The sequence below is a fragment of the Oncorhynchus gorbuscha genome, linkage group LG16 (assembly GCF_021184085.1).
Source record: "Oncorhynchus gorbuscha isolate QuinsamMale2020 ecotype Even-year linkage group LG16, OgorEven_v1.0, whole genome shotgun sequence".
In the NCBI taxonomy this organism is placed as follows: domain Eukaryota; kingdom Metazoa; phylum Chordata; class Actinopteri; order Salmoniformes; family Salmonidae; genus Oncorhynchus; species Oncorhynchus gorbuscha.
This window is the reverse complement of record NC_060188.1, coordinates 22,298,967-22,320,583: the sequence shown is the minus strand read 5'-3', so window position 1 is coordinate 22,320,583 and position 21,617 is coordinate 22,298,967. Positions and strand designations below refer to the sequence as shown.

Sequence of the window (21,617 nt, the reverse complement as noted above, 5' to 3'; positions counted from 1 at the left end):
ATTTACTTTACTGGATTAAAGACTCTGTTTTCGCCAAGTCGCTTTTGGGTCCTCTTTCACCTTCATGACAAAATCAGTATTGTATAGTAGGCCTTAGCAAATCAGTATTGTATAGTAGGCCTTAGCAAATCAGTATTGTATAGTAGGCCTTAGCAAATCAGTATTGTATAGTAGGCCTTAGCAAATCAGTATTGTATAGTAGGCCTTAGCAAATCAGTATTGTATAGTAGGCCTTAGCAAATCAGTATTGTATAGTAGGCCTTAGCAAATCAGTATTGTATAGTAGGCCTTAGCAAATCAGTATTGTATAGTAGGCATGAGCAAATCAGTATTGTATAGTAGGCCTTAGCAAATCAGTATTGTATAGTAGGCCTTAGCAAATCAGTATTGTATAGTAGGCCTTAGCAAATCAGTATTGTATAGTAGGCCTTAGCAAATCAGTATTGTATAGTAGGCCTTAGCAAATCAGTATTGTATAGTAGGCCTTAGCAAATCAGTATTGTATAGTAGGCCTTAGCAAATCAGTATTGTATAGTAGGCCTTAGCAAATCAGTATTGTATAGTAGGCATGAGCAAATCAGTATTGTATAGTAGGCCTTAGCAAATCAGTATTGTATAGTAGGCCTTAGCAAATCAGTATTGTATAGTAGGCATGAGCAAATCAGTATTGTATAGTAGGCCTTAGCAAATCAGTATTGTATAGTAGGCCTTAGCAAATCAGTATTGTATAGTAGGCCTTAGCAAATCAGTATTGTATAGTAGGCCTTAGCAAATCAGTATTGTATAGTAGGCCTTAGCAAATCAGTATTGTATAGTAGGCCTTAGCAAATCAGTATTGTATAGTAGGCCTTAGCAAATCAGTATTGTATAGTAGGCCTTAGCAAATCAGTATTGTATAGTAGGCCTTAGCAAATCAGTATTGTATAGTAGGCCTTAGCAAATCAGTATTGTATAGTAGGCCTTAGCAAATCAGTATTGTATAGTAGGCCTTAGCAAATCAGTATTGTATAGTAGGCATGAGCAAATCAGTATTGTATAGTAGGCCTTAGCAAATCAGTATTGTATAGTAGGCATGAGCAAATCAGTATTGTATAGTAGGCCTTAGCAAATCAGTATTGTATAGTAGGCATGAGCAAATCAGTATTGTATAGTAGGCCTTAGCAAATCAGTATTGTATAGTAGGCCTTAGCAAATCAGTATTGTATAGTAGGCCTTAGCAAATCAGTATGGAGGATTGTTCCCTTAGTCTAATCCAAAAATGTCGACTTGTGTTTTTTCATACTGTACCAACCACAAAATAAACACTTTTTGTCCACCTCTAATGCTTTCCAAAGTTCTAAGAGCAGGGATGTAAATGGAATGTAAATGGAATGTGACTCACGTCTATTCTGACCAGATCTCATGTGGTGAGTAAGAGAATGAGCGTCAAGCTGCTGGCTGTCACTCCTCCAGCCATTAGAGCCACTTTGTCACTAGTAGACAGACAAATGGACAGTGGAAAGCCATGGAAAGTTGAGAGACATGATTAAGACATACAGAGAAAGTGTGGGCTGCTTTTGAATCAGTGGGCAGTGACAAACGCAACACATGACAAATTGCATCAGAAGCCCTTTATTTAAAAAGCTTTTTTTGGTAAGTGTGGCATGCTAATGCACTGTGTTGCTCGTGTGGGCTCCCAAGAATGGAGTGTTGGGAGAAAAATGTACTATTTTTCATCTGATGACGCACAACGAGCCCAATGGAAAAGACAGGCACATCTTGACCTGTGTGTGTGTACATTCGTACTCTCAGATGTTTTAGTAGGCTACTCCCGATATTCAAAATGAACACATTTTATTTTTATGTGTATATCTTATAAAGTTGATGAAAATTAGATTTTATTTTTTAAATAACAATAAGAAAAATAAGAAACAAATAATACTTTTTTTAGTCAATAATTAGTACATAATGTATTGCAATTTCTATTTTACATATAGTTAAAGTTTGATTTGTGCATGCAATGACATCAACTCATGGTGATTTCAGAGGACCTTGTCTGTCTTAATCCAGGGGTTGATCTTATACTAAATGAAATCCATCCACTCTATTTACCCAGGCTTTACCTTTCATGGCTGTTTCAGGAACATCCACAACCCTTTATCAACTCTCTGGGTAGCCGTAAAGGAGCCCTCAGTAGTTTTCTACTGCCACAACAGTCTGAGCTTGGGGCCTGGCTCTAGGCCATGTAAAGATTTGGTAGTATTGATGGAGGTGGGTGAGAAACAGGTACCACTGCACAATATTAATCCCATACTAATCAATTTTGGAATTCTAGGCAATATATTCACTCATTTATTGGCAGTGACGTTACATGTATGGAAAGGACACAATTCCTTCTGTGTTTTCTCTATCATTGTTCTAAGGTACCAAGGTAAACACACACACAATGCATTGTCGAATGGAAACAGAAATAAAGAATGTTTAAGTGATAGATGCAACTCACCGTTTTCAACTGACAGCTGTGGACCTGTTTGCAAGATGAAGACATTTAAATAAATTCCACAACTTATGCAGTGGTTTATAAGACGAGCTCTTTGATTTGAACAGTATTTCATAGTTTCCTCAGAGAAAGGCACAGCCCTAACACCAGAGAGAGCAGAGTAGGGTGTGTGTAACGTTGTGGCTACAGAACTGGTTTGGTGCAGTCTCATCCACCTCATGCTCTGTAGTTTCTGAAGGAGAATATACAGTTCATATCTGAAATGGTTACTGTTTCCCTATAGATGTAATCATGAGCCTGAGGTTCCCAAGCTTGAGCATTACCAACAAGTCCCCGCACAGTATATACACTACACAACATCTGAGGAAATGTCAATCAATGTTGAGGAGAACAATGTATCCCTTTACTATCGGCTGCTCCACTCCTCTGCTCCACTGCGTCTAGTTCAAACCCACTGGCTTATCCAAGGCGGATTCAGTGGAAACTACATGAGATGATACACATTTTCAGGCCCTTTGAGATCTCAGTTTATACTGACAATAGGAAAAGTCTATTGCCACTGGGCTTTTGTCCAGTTCCAGTCTCTTCCACCGCTGCATGGCTCCAGACTCATCCTGGCTAATCTGTCCATCAGAGGTCAATCATTACTTTGCTCTGCTCACTGATGTTATTAGTCTGACTTGCAGTATATGATTTGTTTGTATTAGTTGCAATATAATCATCAATACAGTGATGACCGAAAACTTGGAGGTTTGGAGTATGTTGTTCGGGTCACTCTCCTCCGACTGGCAGGAGTCCCACACATGCCTGTCACATGCACAGTCAGCCACACACATTAGAAGACACACAGCACCCATAGAGAGGTCCTACTTCAGCCTCTCTCTCTCTCTCTCTCTCTCACTCTCTCTCTCGATCTCTCTTTCTTACAGCTGGGGTTATAGTGGTTATGGTGGTGGGGTGGGTTCTCAGATCAGACAGTCACTTCTGTCTTGCTGTTGCTGACAAAGTAGGGCTGCGGAGGCATGTAGTGCTGGCTGCGCGAGGTGCTGTGCATCTCGTTCACCTGCTCTATGGTGCAGTGTTTCTTAGTGCCGTGGCTCTGCCTGCGGCCCACCGTCTCTGAGCCGTCCCAGTTCTTCTGCATCCCCGGGTTAGTGATTGTATTGGAGCCATAGGCCAGGGTATGGGAGCTGCTGCTGTGGCTGCTGTGGCCCTTGGTGCTTTTGGACTTGTGTCCGTTCTGCTTTAGGGAAGGCTGTAAGGGAGGGCTGTAGGGGTTGCTGGGCTCCTGCTCTATGCGATGCATCGGGTGCATAGGGAGACTGCCCTTGGCTGCCATCTCTACCATGTGCCGCCGGTTGGTGTAGAAGTTGTCGTTAACCTTCTCCGCTGGAAACAGACATACACACATACACAAGAGCAAAAAAAAACATACATTAAAAAATCTTTGAATGACAGCCATTTTGTTAATGTCATGCACAGGCAATAGCAAATGTTCCGGTCTTTGCTTTGGTGAGATTTATTTAGATTAGTTGAGATATTGAAGTATTTGAGGATTTTGGACTGTTTCCAAATCTATATTTATGTAAATGCAATATTAATGCCATATTAACCCTAAACTGGGGTAGATTACATATTGGCATGTGGGGTGAAGAACAGTTGAGAAAATGGTAGCTAAAGGTTTTTTAAAGGATACCGAGGTGAATAATACATTTTGCCTGAGCGGTGTTGAATGTTGTTGATATGGACTGTATATCATCAACCCATTCAAATATAAATGTAAATGATTTCCCCAACATTGCCATTATCATCTGGAAACATGCAGGCTTTAGCTAATAGTAAACAACCCCCTCCAGATTGGTTGGAGAGTTTGCTCTTTTCAAAGCTGGTTGTGTGCACAGTTGTATTGTAATATGCAAATGCATATGTCCCTGAGCATTCTGGAATGTTTACTTGATTGCTATTGTATATTTTATGCTATGTGTAAAATATATCATTTAACTATCGGACATAATTTGCCCATAACAGCCACTGACATTGTTACATGGTGTCATTTGACATGTCCAGTCTGGTGCAGACCTGTTCTGAAAACATTATCCCCTCACTAATTGTGGAGCAACACCATACTCTACAGCATTAGTCATCCCGCCGTTGACCTTTAATCTGTTATGATACCCCGGACGGGGCGGAGGCAGAGGCAGATGGCCTCAGCCTCAATGTTCTGTTTCAGACACCGCCACATTAGAGTGAGACTCGTCTCAAACAAGAGAGGAGCAGTACAGAGCTCCCTCTGAACAAAGTGCTTTCATAGCATACACATCAATGGCCCACAGCTTAATACATATCAGAGAATCAGAGAGGAGGGAGGGGACCACATTGGTTCACATAGACTCAACTCAAACAGTTTGATAAGTTTCCCTACCGGCACTCATTCCTCTGTTCTCCCTCCCATCCCCTAGTCACCGGGCAGCTCTCATTAGATACACTACCGTTCAAAAGTTTGGGGTCACTTACAAAATGTCCTTGTTAAAATAACATCAAATTGATCAGAAATACAGTGTAGACATTGTTAATGTTTTAAATGGCTATTGTAGCTGGAAGCGGGCAGATTTTTTATGGAATATCTGCATGGGAGTAGCTAACCCAAGTGTGTTAGCTAATCCAAGTTTATCATTTTAAAAGGCTAATTGATCATTAGAAAACCCTTTTGCAATTATGTTAGCACAGCTGAAAACTGTTGTCCTGATTAAAGAACCAATAAAACTGCCGTTTTTAGACTAGTTGAGTATCTGGAGCATCAGCATTTGTGGGTTCGATCACAGGCTCAAAATGGCCAGAAACAAAGAACTTTCTTCTGAAACTCGTCTGTCTATTCTTGTTCTGAGAAATGAAGGCTATCCCATGCGAGAAATTGCCAAGAAACTGAAGATCTCGTACAACGCTGTGTACTACTACCTTCACAGAACAGAGCAAACTGGTCTAACCAGAATTGAAAGAGGAGTGGGATACCCCGGGGCACCACTGAGCAAGAGGACAAGTACAGTAGAGTGTCTAGTTTGAGAAACAGACGCCTCACAAGTTCTCAACTGGGAGCTTCGTTAAATAATACCCGCAAAACACCAGTCTCAATGTCAACAGTGAAGAGGCGACCCCTGGATGCTGGCCTTCTAGGCAGAGTTCCTCTGTCCAGTGTCTGTGTTCTTTTGCTGATCTTAATCTTTTATTTTTCTAGGCCAGTCTGAGATATGGCTTTTTCTTTGCAACTCTGTCTATAAGGCCAGCATCCCGGAGTCGCCTCTTCACTGTTGACGCTGAGATTGGTGTTTTGCGGGTACTATTTAATGATCAATTAGCCTTTTAAAATAATATACTTGGATTAGCTAACACAACGTGCCATTGGAACACAGGAGGGATGGTTGCTGATAATGGACCTCTGTATGTCTATGTAAATATTCCATAAAAGATCTGCCCGCTTCCAGCTACAATAGTAATTTACAACATTAACAATGTCTACACTGTATTTCTGATCGATATGATGTTATTTTAATGGACAAAAAATGTGCTTTTCTTTCAAAAACAAGGACATTTCTGAGTGACCCAAAACTTTTGAATGGTAGAGTGCGTTTCCCCCCAGTCTTCATATCCCGTAATGATCAATCTGCAGCTTGACGCCTCTTCACTAGATTAGCAGCCATCAGAGAGGTTTCATCTGATTGTCTATGATGTCACAGAGAGAATCTGGTGAATGTTCCACATGCCCGCCGCCACATCATCCTCTGTGGGATTGTGCCTCTGCAACTCTGACGGCTGCAATCTCATCCAGACCCATTTATGGCAAAGGGCTTTGAAGTTCCTTTAGTTGAATCAGGCAGAATCCATAAAGAGAACCCTGTTTAATTAGGGTGATAAACGCTATCAAATATGTCTCCTTCACTTATTTTAATTCCCCATCAGAAGCAGAGCTGGTTTCTGATGCCTTTCTCTCTGGTTTATTAATCAGAGCGTTTATCAGCTCTGCTAGCTCACTTTCCTGTTTATCCTATTGGTCTATGGAGAAAACGACTGACTGTTTGAGCATCAATCAGTGTAAAAAAGAACCTTAGAGATAAAGTCAACATGCTTAGACATTGCTTTCCTGTCAGCCTTTTTCTAAATTTCAGAGGCATTAGTTCAGCACCATGACATTTTGCTTCAAATGGAGAGACGAAGATAACAGGGAATGTCTCTGACATAACTACATGACGAGGAAATTAGCAATATCCCCTGACACATGACAGCCATATATAAATTAGAATCCCAATCTAATTCACTGTCCATGGCATACACACAATACTGAAAATGCAGAGATCTTCATGTGGACTTGTATCCTAAATGAATGCATCAAAGAGAAGGCTGCTTGCAGAATTGTCATGTTAATCTCAGTTATAATTACAGCTTTTTGGAGAATGGCATGAGAAATAATTAGCCTAGTGTTTACAGGCAGAAGAGCGGCAGGCAGATCCAAAATATATTCAGACCACTCCCCGATGGGGCTCCCGCTCCTTTATAAATTAGCCAGTTCAGATTGTAAACGTCTGTGAGAAATCCAGTTCTGTGACCTTAAAAAATCACTGGGTGGACAGCGGGAGAGAATAATTAATTGCTAGAGTTTGGTTGATCATTTCCCAAACCTTGGATTTAGCACTCAGGGAATTTAGAGGTGAGGCATAAGACACATTGCAGTAAATAATGGGTCAAGCTGGGAGGTTTCATTTATTATACTTGCCCTCTCAAAATGTTATAGAAAATTAATTTTACAATATATTGTTGAATGATAATTGAAGAGACGTGGTTTCTTGATCCTAATATTGGTTCTGTGGTCAATAAGAGCTGACTCTCAATGTAGATCTTCAATAGCTGATTTAGGTACTGTAACAGTGACTGTTGTAACAGTGACTGTCCAACATTTCACAGGGCTCTTCATATATGATGTGCAGCAGCAAAACTATAGGTGATATAGAATGTTTTTTTAAATTTACGGTTATCATTGGCGCCTAAAGTGCAACAAAGGCAAAACTATGGATAGCCTTGAGACATTAAATTTGAAAGACAAATCAATTACAGCTATTTTCCTCCCTTTCTGAAAGGAAAAATTCTACATCTGTTATCCTGTCTAATCTGAAATGAACCGTTTACACAGTGTAAATATTTTTGTTGAGAGCCTCTCTTTCTTTGGGTTTTTTCTTTAAACGCAAAGTGTCACATAAACATAGTGTCTCTCAGTAAGTAACCATACAGCATGCTAGGATGGAGACGGAGACCAGGCTAACTGATAATTACAGCAGGCAGCAGAACATATCTACACTAGCTGCTTGGTGTTTTTGCTCGTCATTCGAGATCTCCATTGTGTTAATTAGCCCACATTTAATCATGTCATTTGAGTGTGATTACATGGAAGTTTGACACTTCAGAGGCGTATGCTCATTTGTGATCTCGGCTGATATTCCAATTCTCACGTCCTCTTTTATGAGAAGAGATGCCTTCAATTTAACAGATGGCCAAATAAATACTGTACCATTCCCATCCATTTCAGTGGAATGGTTTCCCTTTCTCACATGCTATACGTACGTATGAATGATTTATATTGATATTGCATGGCATGTGCAGTAACAGTTTGGACACCTATTCATTCAAGGGTTTTCTTTATTTTTACTATTTTCTACATTGTAGAATATTAGTGAATTCATCAAAACTATGAAATAACACATATGGAATCATGTAGTAACCAAAAAAATACGAATGGCACAGGGGAGGATGGCTGCCTTTTTATTGGCTCTTAACCAAACGTGCTATTTTGTTTGTTTTTAAGCAAACTGGCCCCTCCGTCGTGACGTTACCTGAACGCCCATCTGCGGCCCGCTAATCGTTAGCTGTCTTATCGGTCTATCGGACCATTTTTCTTGGGTCACTATAACTATATCTATTTTGCCAATTGGATTGATCCCCTCTACCACACGGAACCCCACTAATCTACCGACGGAAACGCACAAGGTGGCTAAAAACAGACCTCCATCCTATGCTACCTTGCTACCGATGGACCGGCTAGCTGTCTGAATCGCCCCAACCAACCTCACTACTCACTGGATCCTTATGATCACTGCCTTGTCCATTGCTGTTCTGGTTAGTGTTTATTGGCTTATTTCACTGTAGAGCCTCTAGCCCTGCTCATTATACCTTATCCAACCTTTCAGTTCCACCACCCACACATGAGATGACATCACCTGGTTTCAATGATGTTTCTAGAGACAATATCTCTCTCATCATCACTTAATACCTAGGTTTACCTCCACTGTATTCACATCCTACCATACCTTTGTCTGTTTTGTTTTGTTTTGTTTTTTACATTTTTTATTTTAGCCCTTATTTTCTCCCCAATTTCGTGGTATCCACTTGTTTAGTAGCTACTATCTTGTCTCATCGCTATAACTCCCGTACGGGCTCGGGAGAGACGAAGGTTGAAAGTCATGCATCCTCCGATACACAACCCAACCAAGCCGCACTGCTTCTTAACACAGCACCATCCAACCCGGAAGCCAGCCGCACCAATGTGTCGGAGGAAACACCGTGCACCTGGCAACCTTGGTTAGCCCGCACTGCGCACGGCCCACCACAGGAGTTGCTGGTGCGCGATGAGACAAGGATTTCCCTACCGGCCAAACCCTCCCTAACCCAGAAGACGCTAGGCCAATTGTGCGTCGCCCCACGGACCTCCCGGTCACGGCCGGTTACGACAGAGCCTGGGCGCGAACCCAGAGTCTCTGGTGGCACAGCTGGCGCTGCAGTACAGCGCCCTTAACCACTGCGCCACCCGGGAGGATTGTACATTATACCTTGAAGCTATTTTATCGCCCCCAGAAACCTGCTCCTTATACTCTCAGTTCCAGACGTTCTAAACAACCAATTCTCATAGCTTTTAGCCGTACCCTTATCCTACTACACCTCTGTTCCTCTGGTGATATAGAGGTGAATCCAGGTCCTGCAGTGCCTAGCTCCACTCCTATTCCCCAGTCTCTCTCTTTTGATGACTTCTGTAACCGTAATAGCCTTGGTTTCTTGCATGTTACCATTAGAAGCCTCCTCAAGTTTGTTTGATTCACTGCTTTAGCACACTCTGCCAACCCGGATGTTCTAGCCGTGTCTGAATCCTGGCTTAGGAAGACAACCAAAAATTCTGAAATCTCCATCCCTAACTACAACATTTTCAGACAAGATAGAACGGCCAAAGTGGGCGGTGTTGCAATCTACTGCAAAGATAGCATGCAGAGTTCTGTCCTACTATCCAGATCTGTATCCAAACAATTTGAACTTCTACTTTTAAAAATCCACCTCTCTAAAAACAAGTCTCTCACCGTTGCCGCCTGCTATAGACCACCCTCTGGCCCCAGCTGTGCTCTGGACACCATATGTGAACTGATTGCCCCCCATCTATCTTCAGAGCTCGTGCTGCTAGGTGACCTAAAATGGAACATGCTTAACACCCCAGCCATCCTACAATCTAAGCTTGATGCCCTCAATCTCACACAAATTATCAATGAACCTACCAGGTACCACCCCAAAACCGTAAACATGGGCATCCTCATAGATATCATCCTAACCAACTTGCCTTCTAAATACACCTATGCTGTTTTCAACCAATATCTCAGTGATCACTGCCTCATTGCCTGCATCCGTAATGGGTCAGAGGTCAAACGACCTCCACCCATCACTATCAAACACTCCCTGAAACACTTCAGTGAGCAGGCCTTTCTAATCGACCTGGCAGGGGTATCCTGGAAGGATCCAAGATGGCGTAGCAGTAAGTTGTCCTGTCGTATCGTCTCTCTGTAAATATCGTCTCTTTTTCGTTTTAGATATTTTTTGATATTTTTTTCTTCGCATTTCTTAAAAAACATTTTGCTAAACCTAAGCTTCCAAATACTCTTCTGCAACCCACCAATGTAGCTACTTTTCCTAAAGTAGTTATATTTACTTCGGAACCGGACCCCCTCAACTGAAGCTAGCCAGCTAACTACCAGCTATGCTAGCGGTCTTCAGCTAACCGGTCATCAACTAACCTTTAGCTCGGAAAGCTCTCGCCAGTTCGAACAACGCGACGCTAACCAGAGCATAACGGACCTATTTAAAAAAATTTACCCCCGGATTCCCACCACAAACGGAACATTCTTCAGCTGGATCTTCGCAACTAGCTATCGAGCTAAACAGCAACCCTGATTGATTACTCCTGGCTAGCGTTTCCACCCATGTAGCTTGAAGCTAGCCCAGCCAGAGCTCCTAGCATACTCCTGGGCTACAATACCTTGACTACGACCGGTCTATCGATATCACTGCATGAAGAGGAATAAACAGACTCACCCCATCGCAACGTCCGCCAAAGGTTAACTCTCTAGCCCTCGCTATCTCCTTGCTTGCTAGTTCGGCATGCTAACTGCTAGCTTGTTTAGCCCAGGTCTGCTAACTACTACCTTGTTTTCCCCCCGGCTTGCTAATCTGTTAGCTTGTTAGCACAGGCCTGCTAACTGTCTGCATCGCCGCGTCCCAAAAACGCAGTGGCCCATATGTACTTTATCTCTTCCCGATTTAAAAAAAAATGTGTTTATACCTTCCGGAAACCTGCCTCACCCAATGTGATACGGAATCGATATTATCTTTATTTTTAGAACACACTCAAGAACCTCCAGAAGCTAACCAGCTAGCTAGCTACAAGCTATTTAGTCATTGTTAGTTTTCTTAACCTGGATAACACTCGCCAGCCCAGCCCCCCCTGCCCCATCCACCGCTGCCCCCTGGACTTGGCTACATAGCTGATGCACGCTGGACTGTCCATTAATCACGGTACTCCATTCTGCTTGTTTGTTTTATCTGTCGGCCGAGTTGCCTAGTCAATGCCATCTCACCTGATGTTGTTATGCTAGCTGATTAGCTGTTGTCTCACCCACTGTTTTAGCTGGCTTTCCCAATTCAACACCTGTGTTTACTGTATGCCTCGCTGTATGTCTCTCTCAAATGTCAATATGCCTTGTATACTGTTGCTCAGGTTAGTTATCATTGTTTTAGTTCACAATGGAGCCCCTAGTCCTATTCCTCATACCCCTGATACCTCCTTTGTCCCACCTCCCACATATGCGGTGACCTCACCCATTACAACCAGCATGTCCAGAGATAAAACCTCTCTCATCATCACCCAGTGCCTGGGCTTACCTCCCCCGTACCCGCACCCCACCATACCCCTGTCTGTACATTATGCCCTGAATATATTCTACCATGCCCAGAAACCTGCTCCTCTTATTCTCTGTCCCCAACGCTCTAGGCGACCAGTTTTGATAGCCCTTAGCCGCACCCTCATACTACTCCTTCTCTGTTCCGCGGGTGATGTGGAGGTAAACCCAGGCCCTGCATGTCCCCAGGCACCCTCATTTGTTGACTTCTGTGATCGAAAAAGCCTTGGTTTCATGCATGTCAACATTAGAAGCCTACTCCCTAAGTTTGTTTTACTCACTGCTTTAGCACACTCTGCTAACCCTGATGTCCTTGCCGTGTCTGAATCCTGGCTCAGGAAGGCCACCAAAAATTCAGAGATTTCCATACCCAACTAGAACATCTTCCCTCAAGATAGAACTGCCAAAGGGGGAGGAGTCGCAGTCTACTGCAGAGATAGCCTGCAAAGTAATGTCATACTTTCCAGGTCCATACCCAAACAGTTCGAACTACTAATTCTGAAAATTACTCTCTCCAGAAATAATTCTCTCACTGTTGCCGCCTGCTACCGACCCCCCTCAGCTCCCAGCGGTGCCCTGGACACCATTTGTGAATTGATTGCCCCCCATCTAGCTTCTGAGTTTGTTCTGTTAGGTGACCTAAACTGGGATATGCTTAACACCCCGGCAGTCCTACAATCTAAGCTAGATGCCCTCAATCTCACACAAATCATCAAGGAACCCACCAGGTACAACCCTAACTCTGTAAGCAAGGGCACCCTCATAGACGTCATCCTGACCAACTGGCCCTCCAAATACACCTCCACTGTCTTCAACCAGGATCTCAGCGACCACTGCCTCATTGCCTGTATCCGCTACGGTGCCGCAGTCAAACGACCACCCCTCATCACTGTCAAATGCTCCCTAAAACACTTCTGTGAGCAGGCCTTTCTAATCGACCTGGCCCGGGTATCCTGGAAGGACATTGACCTCATCCCGTCAGTTGAGGATGCCTGGTCATTCTTTAAGAGTAACTTCCTCACCATATTAGATAAGCATGCTCCGTTCAAAAAATGCAGAACTAAGAACAGATACAGCCCTTGGTTCACTCCAGACCTGACTGCCCTCGACCAGCACAAAAACATCCTGTGGCGGACTGCAATAGCATCGAACAGTCCCCGCGATATGCAACTGTTCAGGGAAGTCAGGAACCAATACACGCAGTCAGTCAGGAAAGCTAAGGCCAGCTTCTTCAGGCAGAAGTTTGCATCCTGTAACTCCAACTCCAAAAAGTTCTGGGACACTGTGAAGTCCATGGAGAACAAGAGCACCACCTCCCAGCTGCCCACTGCACTGAGGCTAGGGAACACGGTCACCACCGACAAATCCATGATTATCAAAAACTTCAACAAGCATTTCTCAACGGCTGGCCATGCCTTCCGCCTGGCTACTCCTACCTCGGCCAACAGCTCCGGCCCCCCCGCAGCTCCTCGCCCAAGCCTCTCCAGGTTCTCCTTTACCCAAATCCAGATAGCAGATGTTCTGAAAGAGCTGCAAAACCTGGACCCGTATAAATCAGCTGGGCTTGACAATCTGGACCCTCTATTTCTGAAACTATCCGCCGCCATTGTCGCAACCCCTATTACCAGCCTGTTCAACCTCTCTTTCATATCGTCTGAGATCCCCAAGGATTGGAAAGCTGCCGCAGTCATCCCCCTCTTCAAAGGGGGAGACACCCTGGACCCAAACTGTTACAGACCTATATCCATTCTGCCCTGCCTATCTAAGGTCTTCGAAAGCCAAGTCAACAAACAGGTCACTGACCATCTCGAATCCCACCGTACCTTCTCCGCTATGCAATCTGGTTTCCGAGCCGGTCACGGGTGCACCTCAGCCACACTCAAGGTACTAAACGACATCATAACCGCCATCGATAAAAGACAGTACTGTGCAGCCGTCTTCATCGACCTTGCCAAGGCTTTCGACTCTGTCAATCACCATATTCTTATCGGCAGACTCAGTAGCCTCGGTTTTTCGGATGACTGCCTTGCCTGGTTCACCAATTACTTTGCAGACAGAGTTCAGTGTGTCAAATCGGAGGGCATGTTGTCCGGTCCTCTGGCAGTCTCTATGGGGGTGCCACAGGGTTCAATTCTCGGGCCGACTCTTTTCTCGGTGTATATCAATGATGTTGCTCTTGCTGTGGGGCGATTCCCTGATCCACCTCTACGCAGACGACACCATTCTATATACTTTCGGCCCGTCATTGGACACTGTGCTATCTAACCTCCAATCAAGCTTCAATGCCATACAACACTCCTTCCGTGGCCTCCAACTGCTCTTAAACGCTAGTAAAACCAAATGCATGCTTTTCAACCGATCGCTGCCTGCACCCGCTTGCCCGACTAGCATCACCACACTGGATGGTTCCGACCTTGAATATGTGGACATCTATAAGTACCTAGGTGTCTGGCTAGACTGCAAACTCTCCTTCCAGACACATATCAAACATCTCCAATCAAAAATCAAATCAAGAGTCGGCTTTCTATTCCGTAACAAAGCCTCCTTCACTCACGCTGCCAAGCTTACCCTAGTAAAACTGACTATCCTACCAATCCTCGACTTCGACGATGTCATCTACAAAATTGCTTCCAACACTCATCTCAGCAAACTGGATGCAGTTTATCACAGTGCCATCCGTTTTGTCACTAAAGCACCTTATACTACCCACCACTGCGACTTGTATGCTCTAGTCGGCTGGCCCTCACTACATATTCGTCGCGAGACCCACTGGCTCCAGGTCATCTACAAGGCCATGCTAGGCAAAGCTCCGCCTTATCTCAGCTCACTGGTCACGATGGCAACACCCATCCGTAGCACGCGCTCCAGCAGGTGTGTCTCATTGATCATCCCTAAAGCCAACACCTCATTCGGCCGCCTTTCGTTCCAGTACTCTGCTGCCTGTGACTGGAACGAATTGCAAAAATCGCTGAAGTTGGAGACTTTTATCTCCCTCACCAACTTCAAACATCAGCTATCTGAGCAGCTAACCGATCGCTGCAGCTGTACATAGTCTATTGGTAAATAGCCCACCCATTTTCACCTACCTCATCCCCATAGTTTTTATTTATTTACTTTTCTGCTCTTTTGCACAAGAATATCTCTACCTGTACATGATCATCTGATCATTTATCAATCCAGTGTTAATCTGCAATATTGTAATTATTCGCCTACCTCCTCATGCCTTTTGCACACATTGTATATAGACACCCCTTTTTTCTCTACTGTGTTATTGACTTGTTAATTGTTTACTCCATGTGTAACTCTGTGTTGTCTGTTCACACTGCTATGCTTTATCTTGGCCAGGTCGCAGTTGCAAATGAGAACCTGTTCTCAACTAGCCTACCTGGTTAAATAAAGGTGAAATAAATAAATATTGTTCTCATCCCGTCAGTAGAGGATGCCTGGTTATTTAAAAAGAATGGCCTTCCTCACCATCTTACATAAGCATGCCCCATTCAAGAAGTTGAGAACCAGGAACAGATATAGCCCTTGGTTCTCTCCAGACCTGACTGCCCTTAACCAACACAAAAACATCCTATGGCGTTCTGCATTAGCATCGAACAGCCCCTGTGATATGCAACTTTTCAGTGAATCTAGACACCAATATACACAGGCAGTTAGAAAAGCCAAGGCTAGCTTTTTCAAGCAGAAATTTGCTTCCTGCAACACAAACTCAAAAAAGTTCTGGGACACTGTAAAGTCCATGGAGAATAAGAACACCTCCTCCCAGCTGCCCACTGCACTGAGGATAGGAAACACTGTCACCACCGATAAATCCACTATAATTGAGAATTTCAATAAGATTTTTCTACGGCTGGCCATGCTTTCCACCTGGCTACCCCTATCCCGGTGAACAGCACTGCACCCCCCACAGCAACTCGCCCAAGCCTTCCCCATTTCTCCTTCTCCCAAATCCAGTCAGCTGATGTTCTGAAAGAGCTGCAAAATCTGGACCCCTACAAATCAGCCGGGCTAGACAATCTGGACCCTTTCTTTCTAAAACTATCTGCCGAAATTGTTGCAACCCCTATTACTAGCCTGTTCAACCTCTCTTTCATGTCATCTGAGATTCCCAAAGATTGGAAAGCAGCTGCGGTCATCCCCCTCTTCAAAGGGGGGACACTCTTGAGCTATATCTATCCTACCCTGCCTTTCTAAGTTCTTCGAAAGCCAAGTCAACAAACAGATTACCGACCATTTCGAATCCCGCCATACCTTCTCCGCTATGTAATCTGGTTTCAGAGCTGGTCATGGGTGCACCTCAGCCACTCTCAAGTTCCTAAACGATATCTTAACCACCACTGATAAGAAACAATACTGTGCAGCCATATTCATTGACCTGGCCAAGGCATTCGACTCTGTCAATCACCACATCCTCATCGGCAGCCTCGATAGCCTTGGTTTCTCAAATGATTGCCTCACCTGGTTCACCAACTACTTCTCTGATAGAGTTCAGTGTGTCAAATCGGAGGGCCTGTTGTCCGGGCCTCTGGCAGTCTCTATGGGGGTGCCACAGTGATCAATTCTTGGACTGACTCTCTTCTCTGTATACATCAATGACGTCGCTCTTGCTGCTGGTGAGTCTCTGATCCACCTCTACGCAGACGACACCATTCTGTATAACTCTGGCCCTTCTTTGGACACTGTGTTAACAACCCTCCAGATGAGCTTCAATGCCATACAACTCTCCTTCTGGGGCCTCCAATTGCTCTTAAATACAAGTAAAACTAAACGCCCTCGCTTCATACTCGTCGCCAAACCCACTGGCTCCAGGTCATCTACAAGACCCTGCTAGGTAAAGTCCCCCCTTATCACAGCTCACTGGTCACCATAGCAGCACCCACCTGTAGCACGTGCTCCAGCAGGTATATTTCTCTGGTCACCCCCAAAACCAATTCTTCCAATGGCCGCCTCTCCTTCCAGTTCTCTGCTGCCAATGACTGGAACGAACTACAAAAATATCTGAAACTGGAGACACTTATATCCCTCACTAGCTTTAAGCACCAGCTGTTAGAGCAGCTCACAGATTACTGCACCTGTACATAGCCCATCTATAATTCAGCCCAAACAACTACCTCTCCCCCTACTGTATTTATTTTGCTCCTTTACACCCCATTATTATTTTATCTCTACTCTGCACATTCTTCCACTGCAAATCTACCATTCCAGTGTTTTACTTGCTATATTGTATTTACTTCACCACCATGGCCTTTTTTGCCTTTACCTCCCTTCTCTCACCTCATTTGCTCACATTGTATATAGACTTATTTTTCTACTGTATTATTGACTGTATGTTTGTTTTACTCCATTTGTAACTCTGTGTTGTTGTATGTGTCGAACTTTATCTTGGCCAGGTCGCAATTGTAAATGAGAACTTGTTCTCAACTTGCCTACCTGGTTAAATAAAGGTGAGATAAATAAAATAAAATATAAAATTCACTGTAAGGTGACCGATAAATCCAATACGTGTTTTATTCGGCGCATGTGACAAATACTATTGGATTTGATTTGAAAATTGTTAAACAAATCCAAATATATGTTAGATTTTAGATTCTTCAAAGCATCCACCCTTTGCCTTGATGACAGCTTTACAAACATTTTTTTGGCATTTTCTTTTTGGCATTTTCTCAACCAGCTTCATAATAAATGCTTTTCCAACAGTCTTGAAGAAGTTGTTGTCTGCTTTTCCTTCACTCTGCGGTCCAAGGTCCCAAACCGTCTAAATTGGGTTGAGGTCGGGTGATTGTGGAGGCCAGGTCATCTGATGCAACACTCCATCACGCTCCTTGGTCAAATAGCCCTTACACAGGTGGAGGTCTGTTTTGGGTCATTGTCCTGTTGAAAAACAAATGATAGTCCCACTAAGCGCAAACCAGATGGGATGGCGTATCGCTGCCAAATTCTGTGGTAGCCATGCTGGCTAAGTGTGCCTTGAATTTTTTTAAATATATCACAGACAATGTCACCAGCAAAGCACCCCACACCATCACACCTCCTCCTCCATGCTTCACGGTGGGAACCACACAGGCGGAGATCATCACCTACCCTACTCTTACAAAGACATGGCAGTTGGAACCAAAACTCTCAAATTTGGACTCATCAGACCAAAAGACAGTTTTCCACTGGTCTAATGTCCATTGCTCGTGTTTCTTGGCCCAAGAAAGTATTTTCTTCTTATTGGTGTCCTTTAGTAGTGGTTCCTTTGCAGCAATTTGAGCATGAAGGCCTGATTCACACAGTCTCCTCTGAACAGTTGATGTTAAGATGTGTCTGTTACTTGAACTCTGTGAATCATTTATTTGGGCTGCAATCTGAGATGCAGTTAAGTATAATGAACTTATACTCTGCAACAGAGGCAACTCTGAGTCTTCCTTTCCTGTGGCGGTCCACGTGAGAGCCAGTTTCATCATGCCACTTGATGGTTTTTGCGACTTGATGGTTTTTGCGACTTTCAAAGTTGTTGACATTTTCTGGATTGACTTACCTTCATGTCTTAAAGTAATGATGGACTGTCATTTCTCTTTGTTTACTTGAGCTGTTCTTGCAATAAAAGGGTATTTTACCAATAGGGCTATCATCTGTATACCACCCCTACCTTGTTACAACACAACTGACTGGCTCAAACGCATTAAGAAGGAAAGAAATTCCACAAATTAACTTTAAACAAAGTCACACATGTTAATTGAAATGCATTCCAGGTGACCTCATGAAGCTGGTTAAGAGAATGCCAAGAGTGTGAAAAACTGTCATCAAGGCAAAGGGTGGCTACTTTGAAGAATCTCAAATATAAAATATATTTTGATTTGTTGAAAACCTTTTTGGTTACTACATGACTTCATATTGGGGCAGCAGGGTAGCCTAGTGGTTAGAGTGTTTGACTCGTATCCGGAAGGTTGCAAGTTCAAACCCCCGAGCTGACAAGGTACAAATCTGTCGTTCTGCCCCTGAACAGGCAGTTAACCCACTGTTCCTAGGCTGTCATTGAAAATAAGAATTTGTTCTTAACTGACTTGCCTAGTTAAATAAAGGTAAAAAACATGTGTAAGTTCCTAGTTTTGATGTCTTCAATATTCTACAATATAGAAAATAGTAAAAATAAAGAAAATCCAGAAATCAGTAGGTGTCTCCGAACTTTTGACTGGTACTTATATTGTACTGTGAAATATATGCATTTAGTTCGATTTGAAATTATAATGAAATTATATATTACCCCTTTTGATTAGCTGATGAAATCTGATTAGCTATTTTGATTGTGAAGTTAATCAGAGAAGCAGCTCGCCGCTTATTCCTGTATTCCCATATCCGCATATCTTAGAATGAGCAATAACTGTGTCTCTTACCGACAGCCTTGAGGGAGGCATACTTATTGAGCTCTTTCCCAGGTTGCTGTTGCTCATAGGGGCTAGTGATCTGTCCCAGGGAAGGGTAGGGGTGGGGAGGAGACCCTAAGCCTGGCATTAGTGATGATCCTGGACCCACACTGTTCATCTGGTTAGCCTCTGTAGGGAGAGAAAGAGAAAGATGGCAGGTGTCAGTTTGGCAGAAAAAAAGTAAAAAATGTAATTAAATATTGATGTTCCATCTGAGTGATTGAGATTATGGGCCCATATAAATCCTACAATGTATTTAGAAGTGAGTAAATTCGATTGTGCACTGTTGTATTGTTTTCCCACTTAAGTGAGGCAATATTCTTTACATTTTACTGCAGTGGGCTAAATCAGGGTCACACAGTGCTTCGGACTTAATACAAAACCTAGAATACATAATATAGAATGCCCACCCCAACTCACACCCTGACCAAACTAAAACAGAGACATAAAAAAAGGAACTAAGGTCAGGACGTGACATATCAGCAGTATTTTTGAAATCAGTGATTCTTCCTTCCTGTCAGTGGTGAGATGTAAGATCTGGTGTCTCCCAGGAAAGCTGTGGAAGTCGAGACCTGCTAGACCCCATGTAGGCAGCTTACACAATCTCATTGACCTGCCAACACAATTGTTATAGTCTCTTCATGTTAGCCCTGGGATACAAATCATTAACCGTCCATCGCTCCGAGCTAGATGGCCCCTCTAGCCAGCTCACTGTGCTAATCCTCTCCCAATCGAATCTCTTTGGTTTCCTCCAAACAAGCCTCAGCCAAAACCAACAGCAGCGTAGCTCAGCCCCCAGCTGATATGTCTCTCAATAGGCCTGATCGAAATCAATTTGACAGATGGATAAGAATGGACAGAGGTAATTGCTTCAGATCCTTGGTAACATTGCACCCCGTGCTGGTTGGCCCTCCCTGGGGACTCAGCTGGAGAGAGAGAGTGTGATGACTGCTCTTTATAAAATGGTACTAATCCAGCATCCAGCATCCAGACATCTGCTTAATTGAGGAGTGCATGGAACCATGGCAAATTGACTGGCCCCCTGCCTGCTGGCATGGCAGAACAACCAGATGTTGTGGGCATCATTTTCAACCGGCCCCGCAGGACCCAAAGGAGGTCAGAAGACAGCAGACTGCACCCACGGCCAGGTGTCAGTTTGGGGGACGGTGAATGCCACCTTAATAAGTCCAGCAATACTACAGTAGCTATCTACAGTAGAATATCAATAACGTAAAGTTAACTAATAGCTCAATATTGATATTGTGTGTAATAGCAGAGTTCTATAAAATGCATTCCCCCAGTTTGGCTGTAGCAGTTATTGATTGGTCAAGGTAATACTGCACATCCATTCAGCCCATGTTGTTGTTGTATCCGTATTCATGTTGCACATGTAAACATAAGTCTCTTCCATTACTGATGTCCACAGCCCACTGTGAGGAACAATACCAGGACCTTGAGAGAGTAGAGTCATTGTAGTAGACATTGTAAGTGACCATAAACTGCTGCTTGGGCATGTTGAGAACACTAATGAGTTTTCAAAGTACAAGCAATCTGTTGAGCAGCGGATTGAACCTATGGCACGAAATGCTGTTAGTAACAATAGCTTCCTATGTATGACCACACATTCAACAAGTAAAATAGAATGGTCCAGCACTGCTTGAAGTTCTGGATTGATTCGAAGGCTACTACAAATTGTTAATATCATCTGTTAGAAAATGGGAAAATAATGATCTGACTTCTTATGGGCCCTGTCCTACACTAGATATTCGTTCGTCTACAATCGTTTTGATTTTCACAGCACCATCAATAAGTAACTGAGTAATATAGAAGCAATATTAAGCAACTGTTTATTATTATTATTATTTTTATTGTATTTTTATTTCACCTTTATTTAACCAGGTAGGCTAGTTGAGAACAAGTTCTCATTTACAATTGCGACCTGGCCAAGATGAAGCATAGCAGTGTGAACAGACAACACAGAGTTACACATGGAGTAAACAATTAACAAGTCAATAACACAGTAGAAAAAAAGGGGGAGTCTATAAACATTGTGTGCAAAAGGCATGGGGAGGTAGGCGAATAATTACAGATTAACACTGGAGTGATAAATGATCAGATGGTCATGTACAGGTCGAGATATTGGTGTGCAAAAGAGCAGAAAAGTAAATAAATAAAAACAGTATGGGGATGAGGTAGGTGAAAATGGGTGGGCTATTTACCAATAGACTATGTACATGATTAATCAATAATAATAATATATGCCATTTAGCAGACACTTTTATCCAAAGCGACTTACAGTCATGTGTGCATACATTCTACGTATGGGTGGTCCCGGGGATCGAACCCACTACCCTGGCGTTACAAGCGCCATGCTCTACCAAATGAGCTACAGAAGGACATAGGTTGTTCTATTATTATTTATAGTGAACAAGTATTCATTAAAAAGAGTAAATGAAAAGGAGTTAACTTGTA

At 43.3% G+C, this 21,617-nt stretch overlaps 1 protein-coding gene across 1 annotated transcript in view; it reads right to left on the bottom strand.

Annotated features, from left to right (window-relative positions):
- Nucleotides 1-78: 78 nt before the first annotated feature.
- LOC123998718 (protein shisa-9B-like) overlaps nt 79-21,617 on the bottom strand; it is a 41,710-nt gene continuing 20,171 nt past the window's right edge. Inside the window, exons 3-4 of the mRNA XM_046303814.1 lie at nt 19,116-19,274; nt 79-3,868 (exon numbers count right to left, since the gene is read on the bottom strand). Coding sequence (XP_046159770.1) covers nt 3,450-3,868; nt 19,116-19,274 — 578 coding nt within the window. The 3' untranslated portion in view covers nt 79-3,449. The remainder of the gene's footprint in view (nt 3,869-19,115; nt 19,275-21,617) is intronic.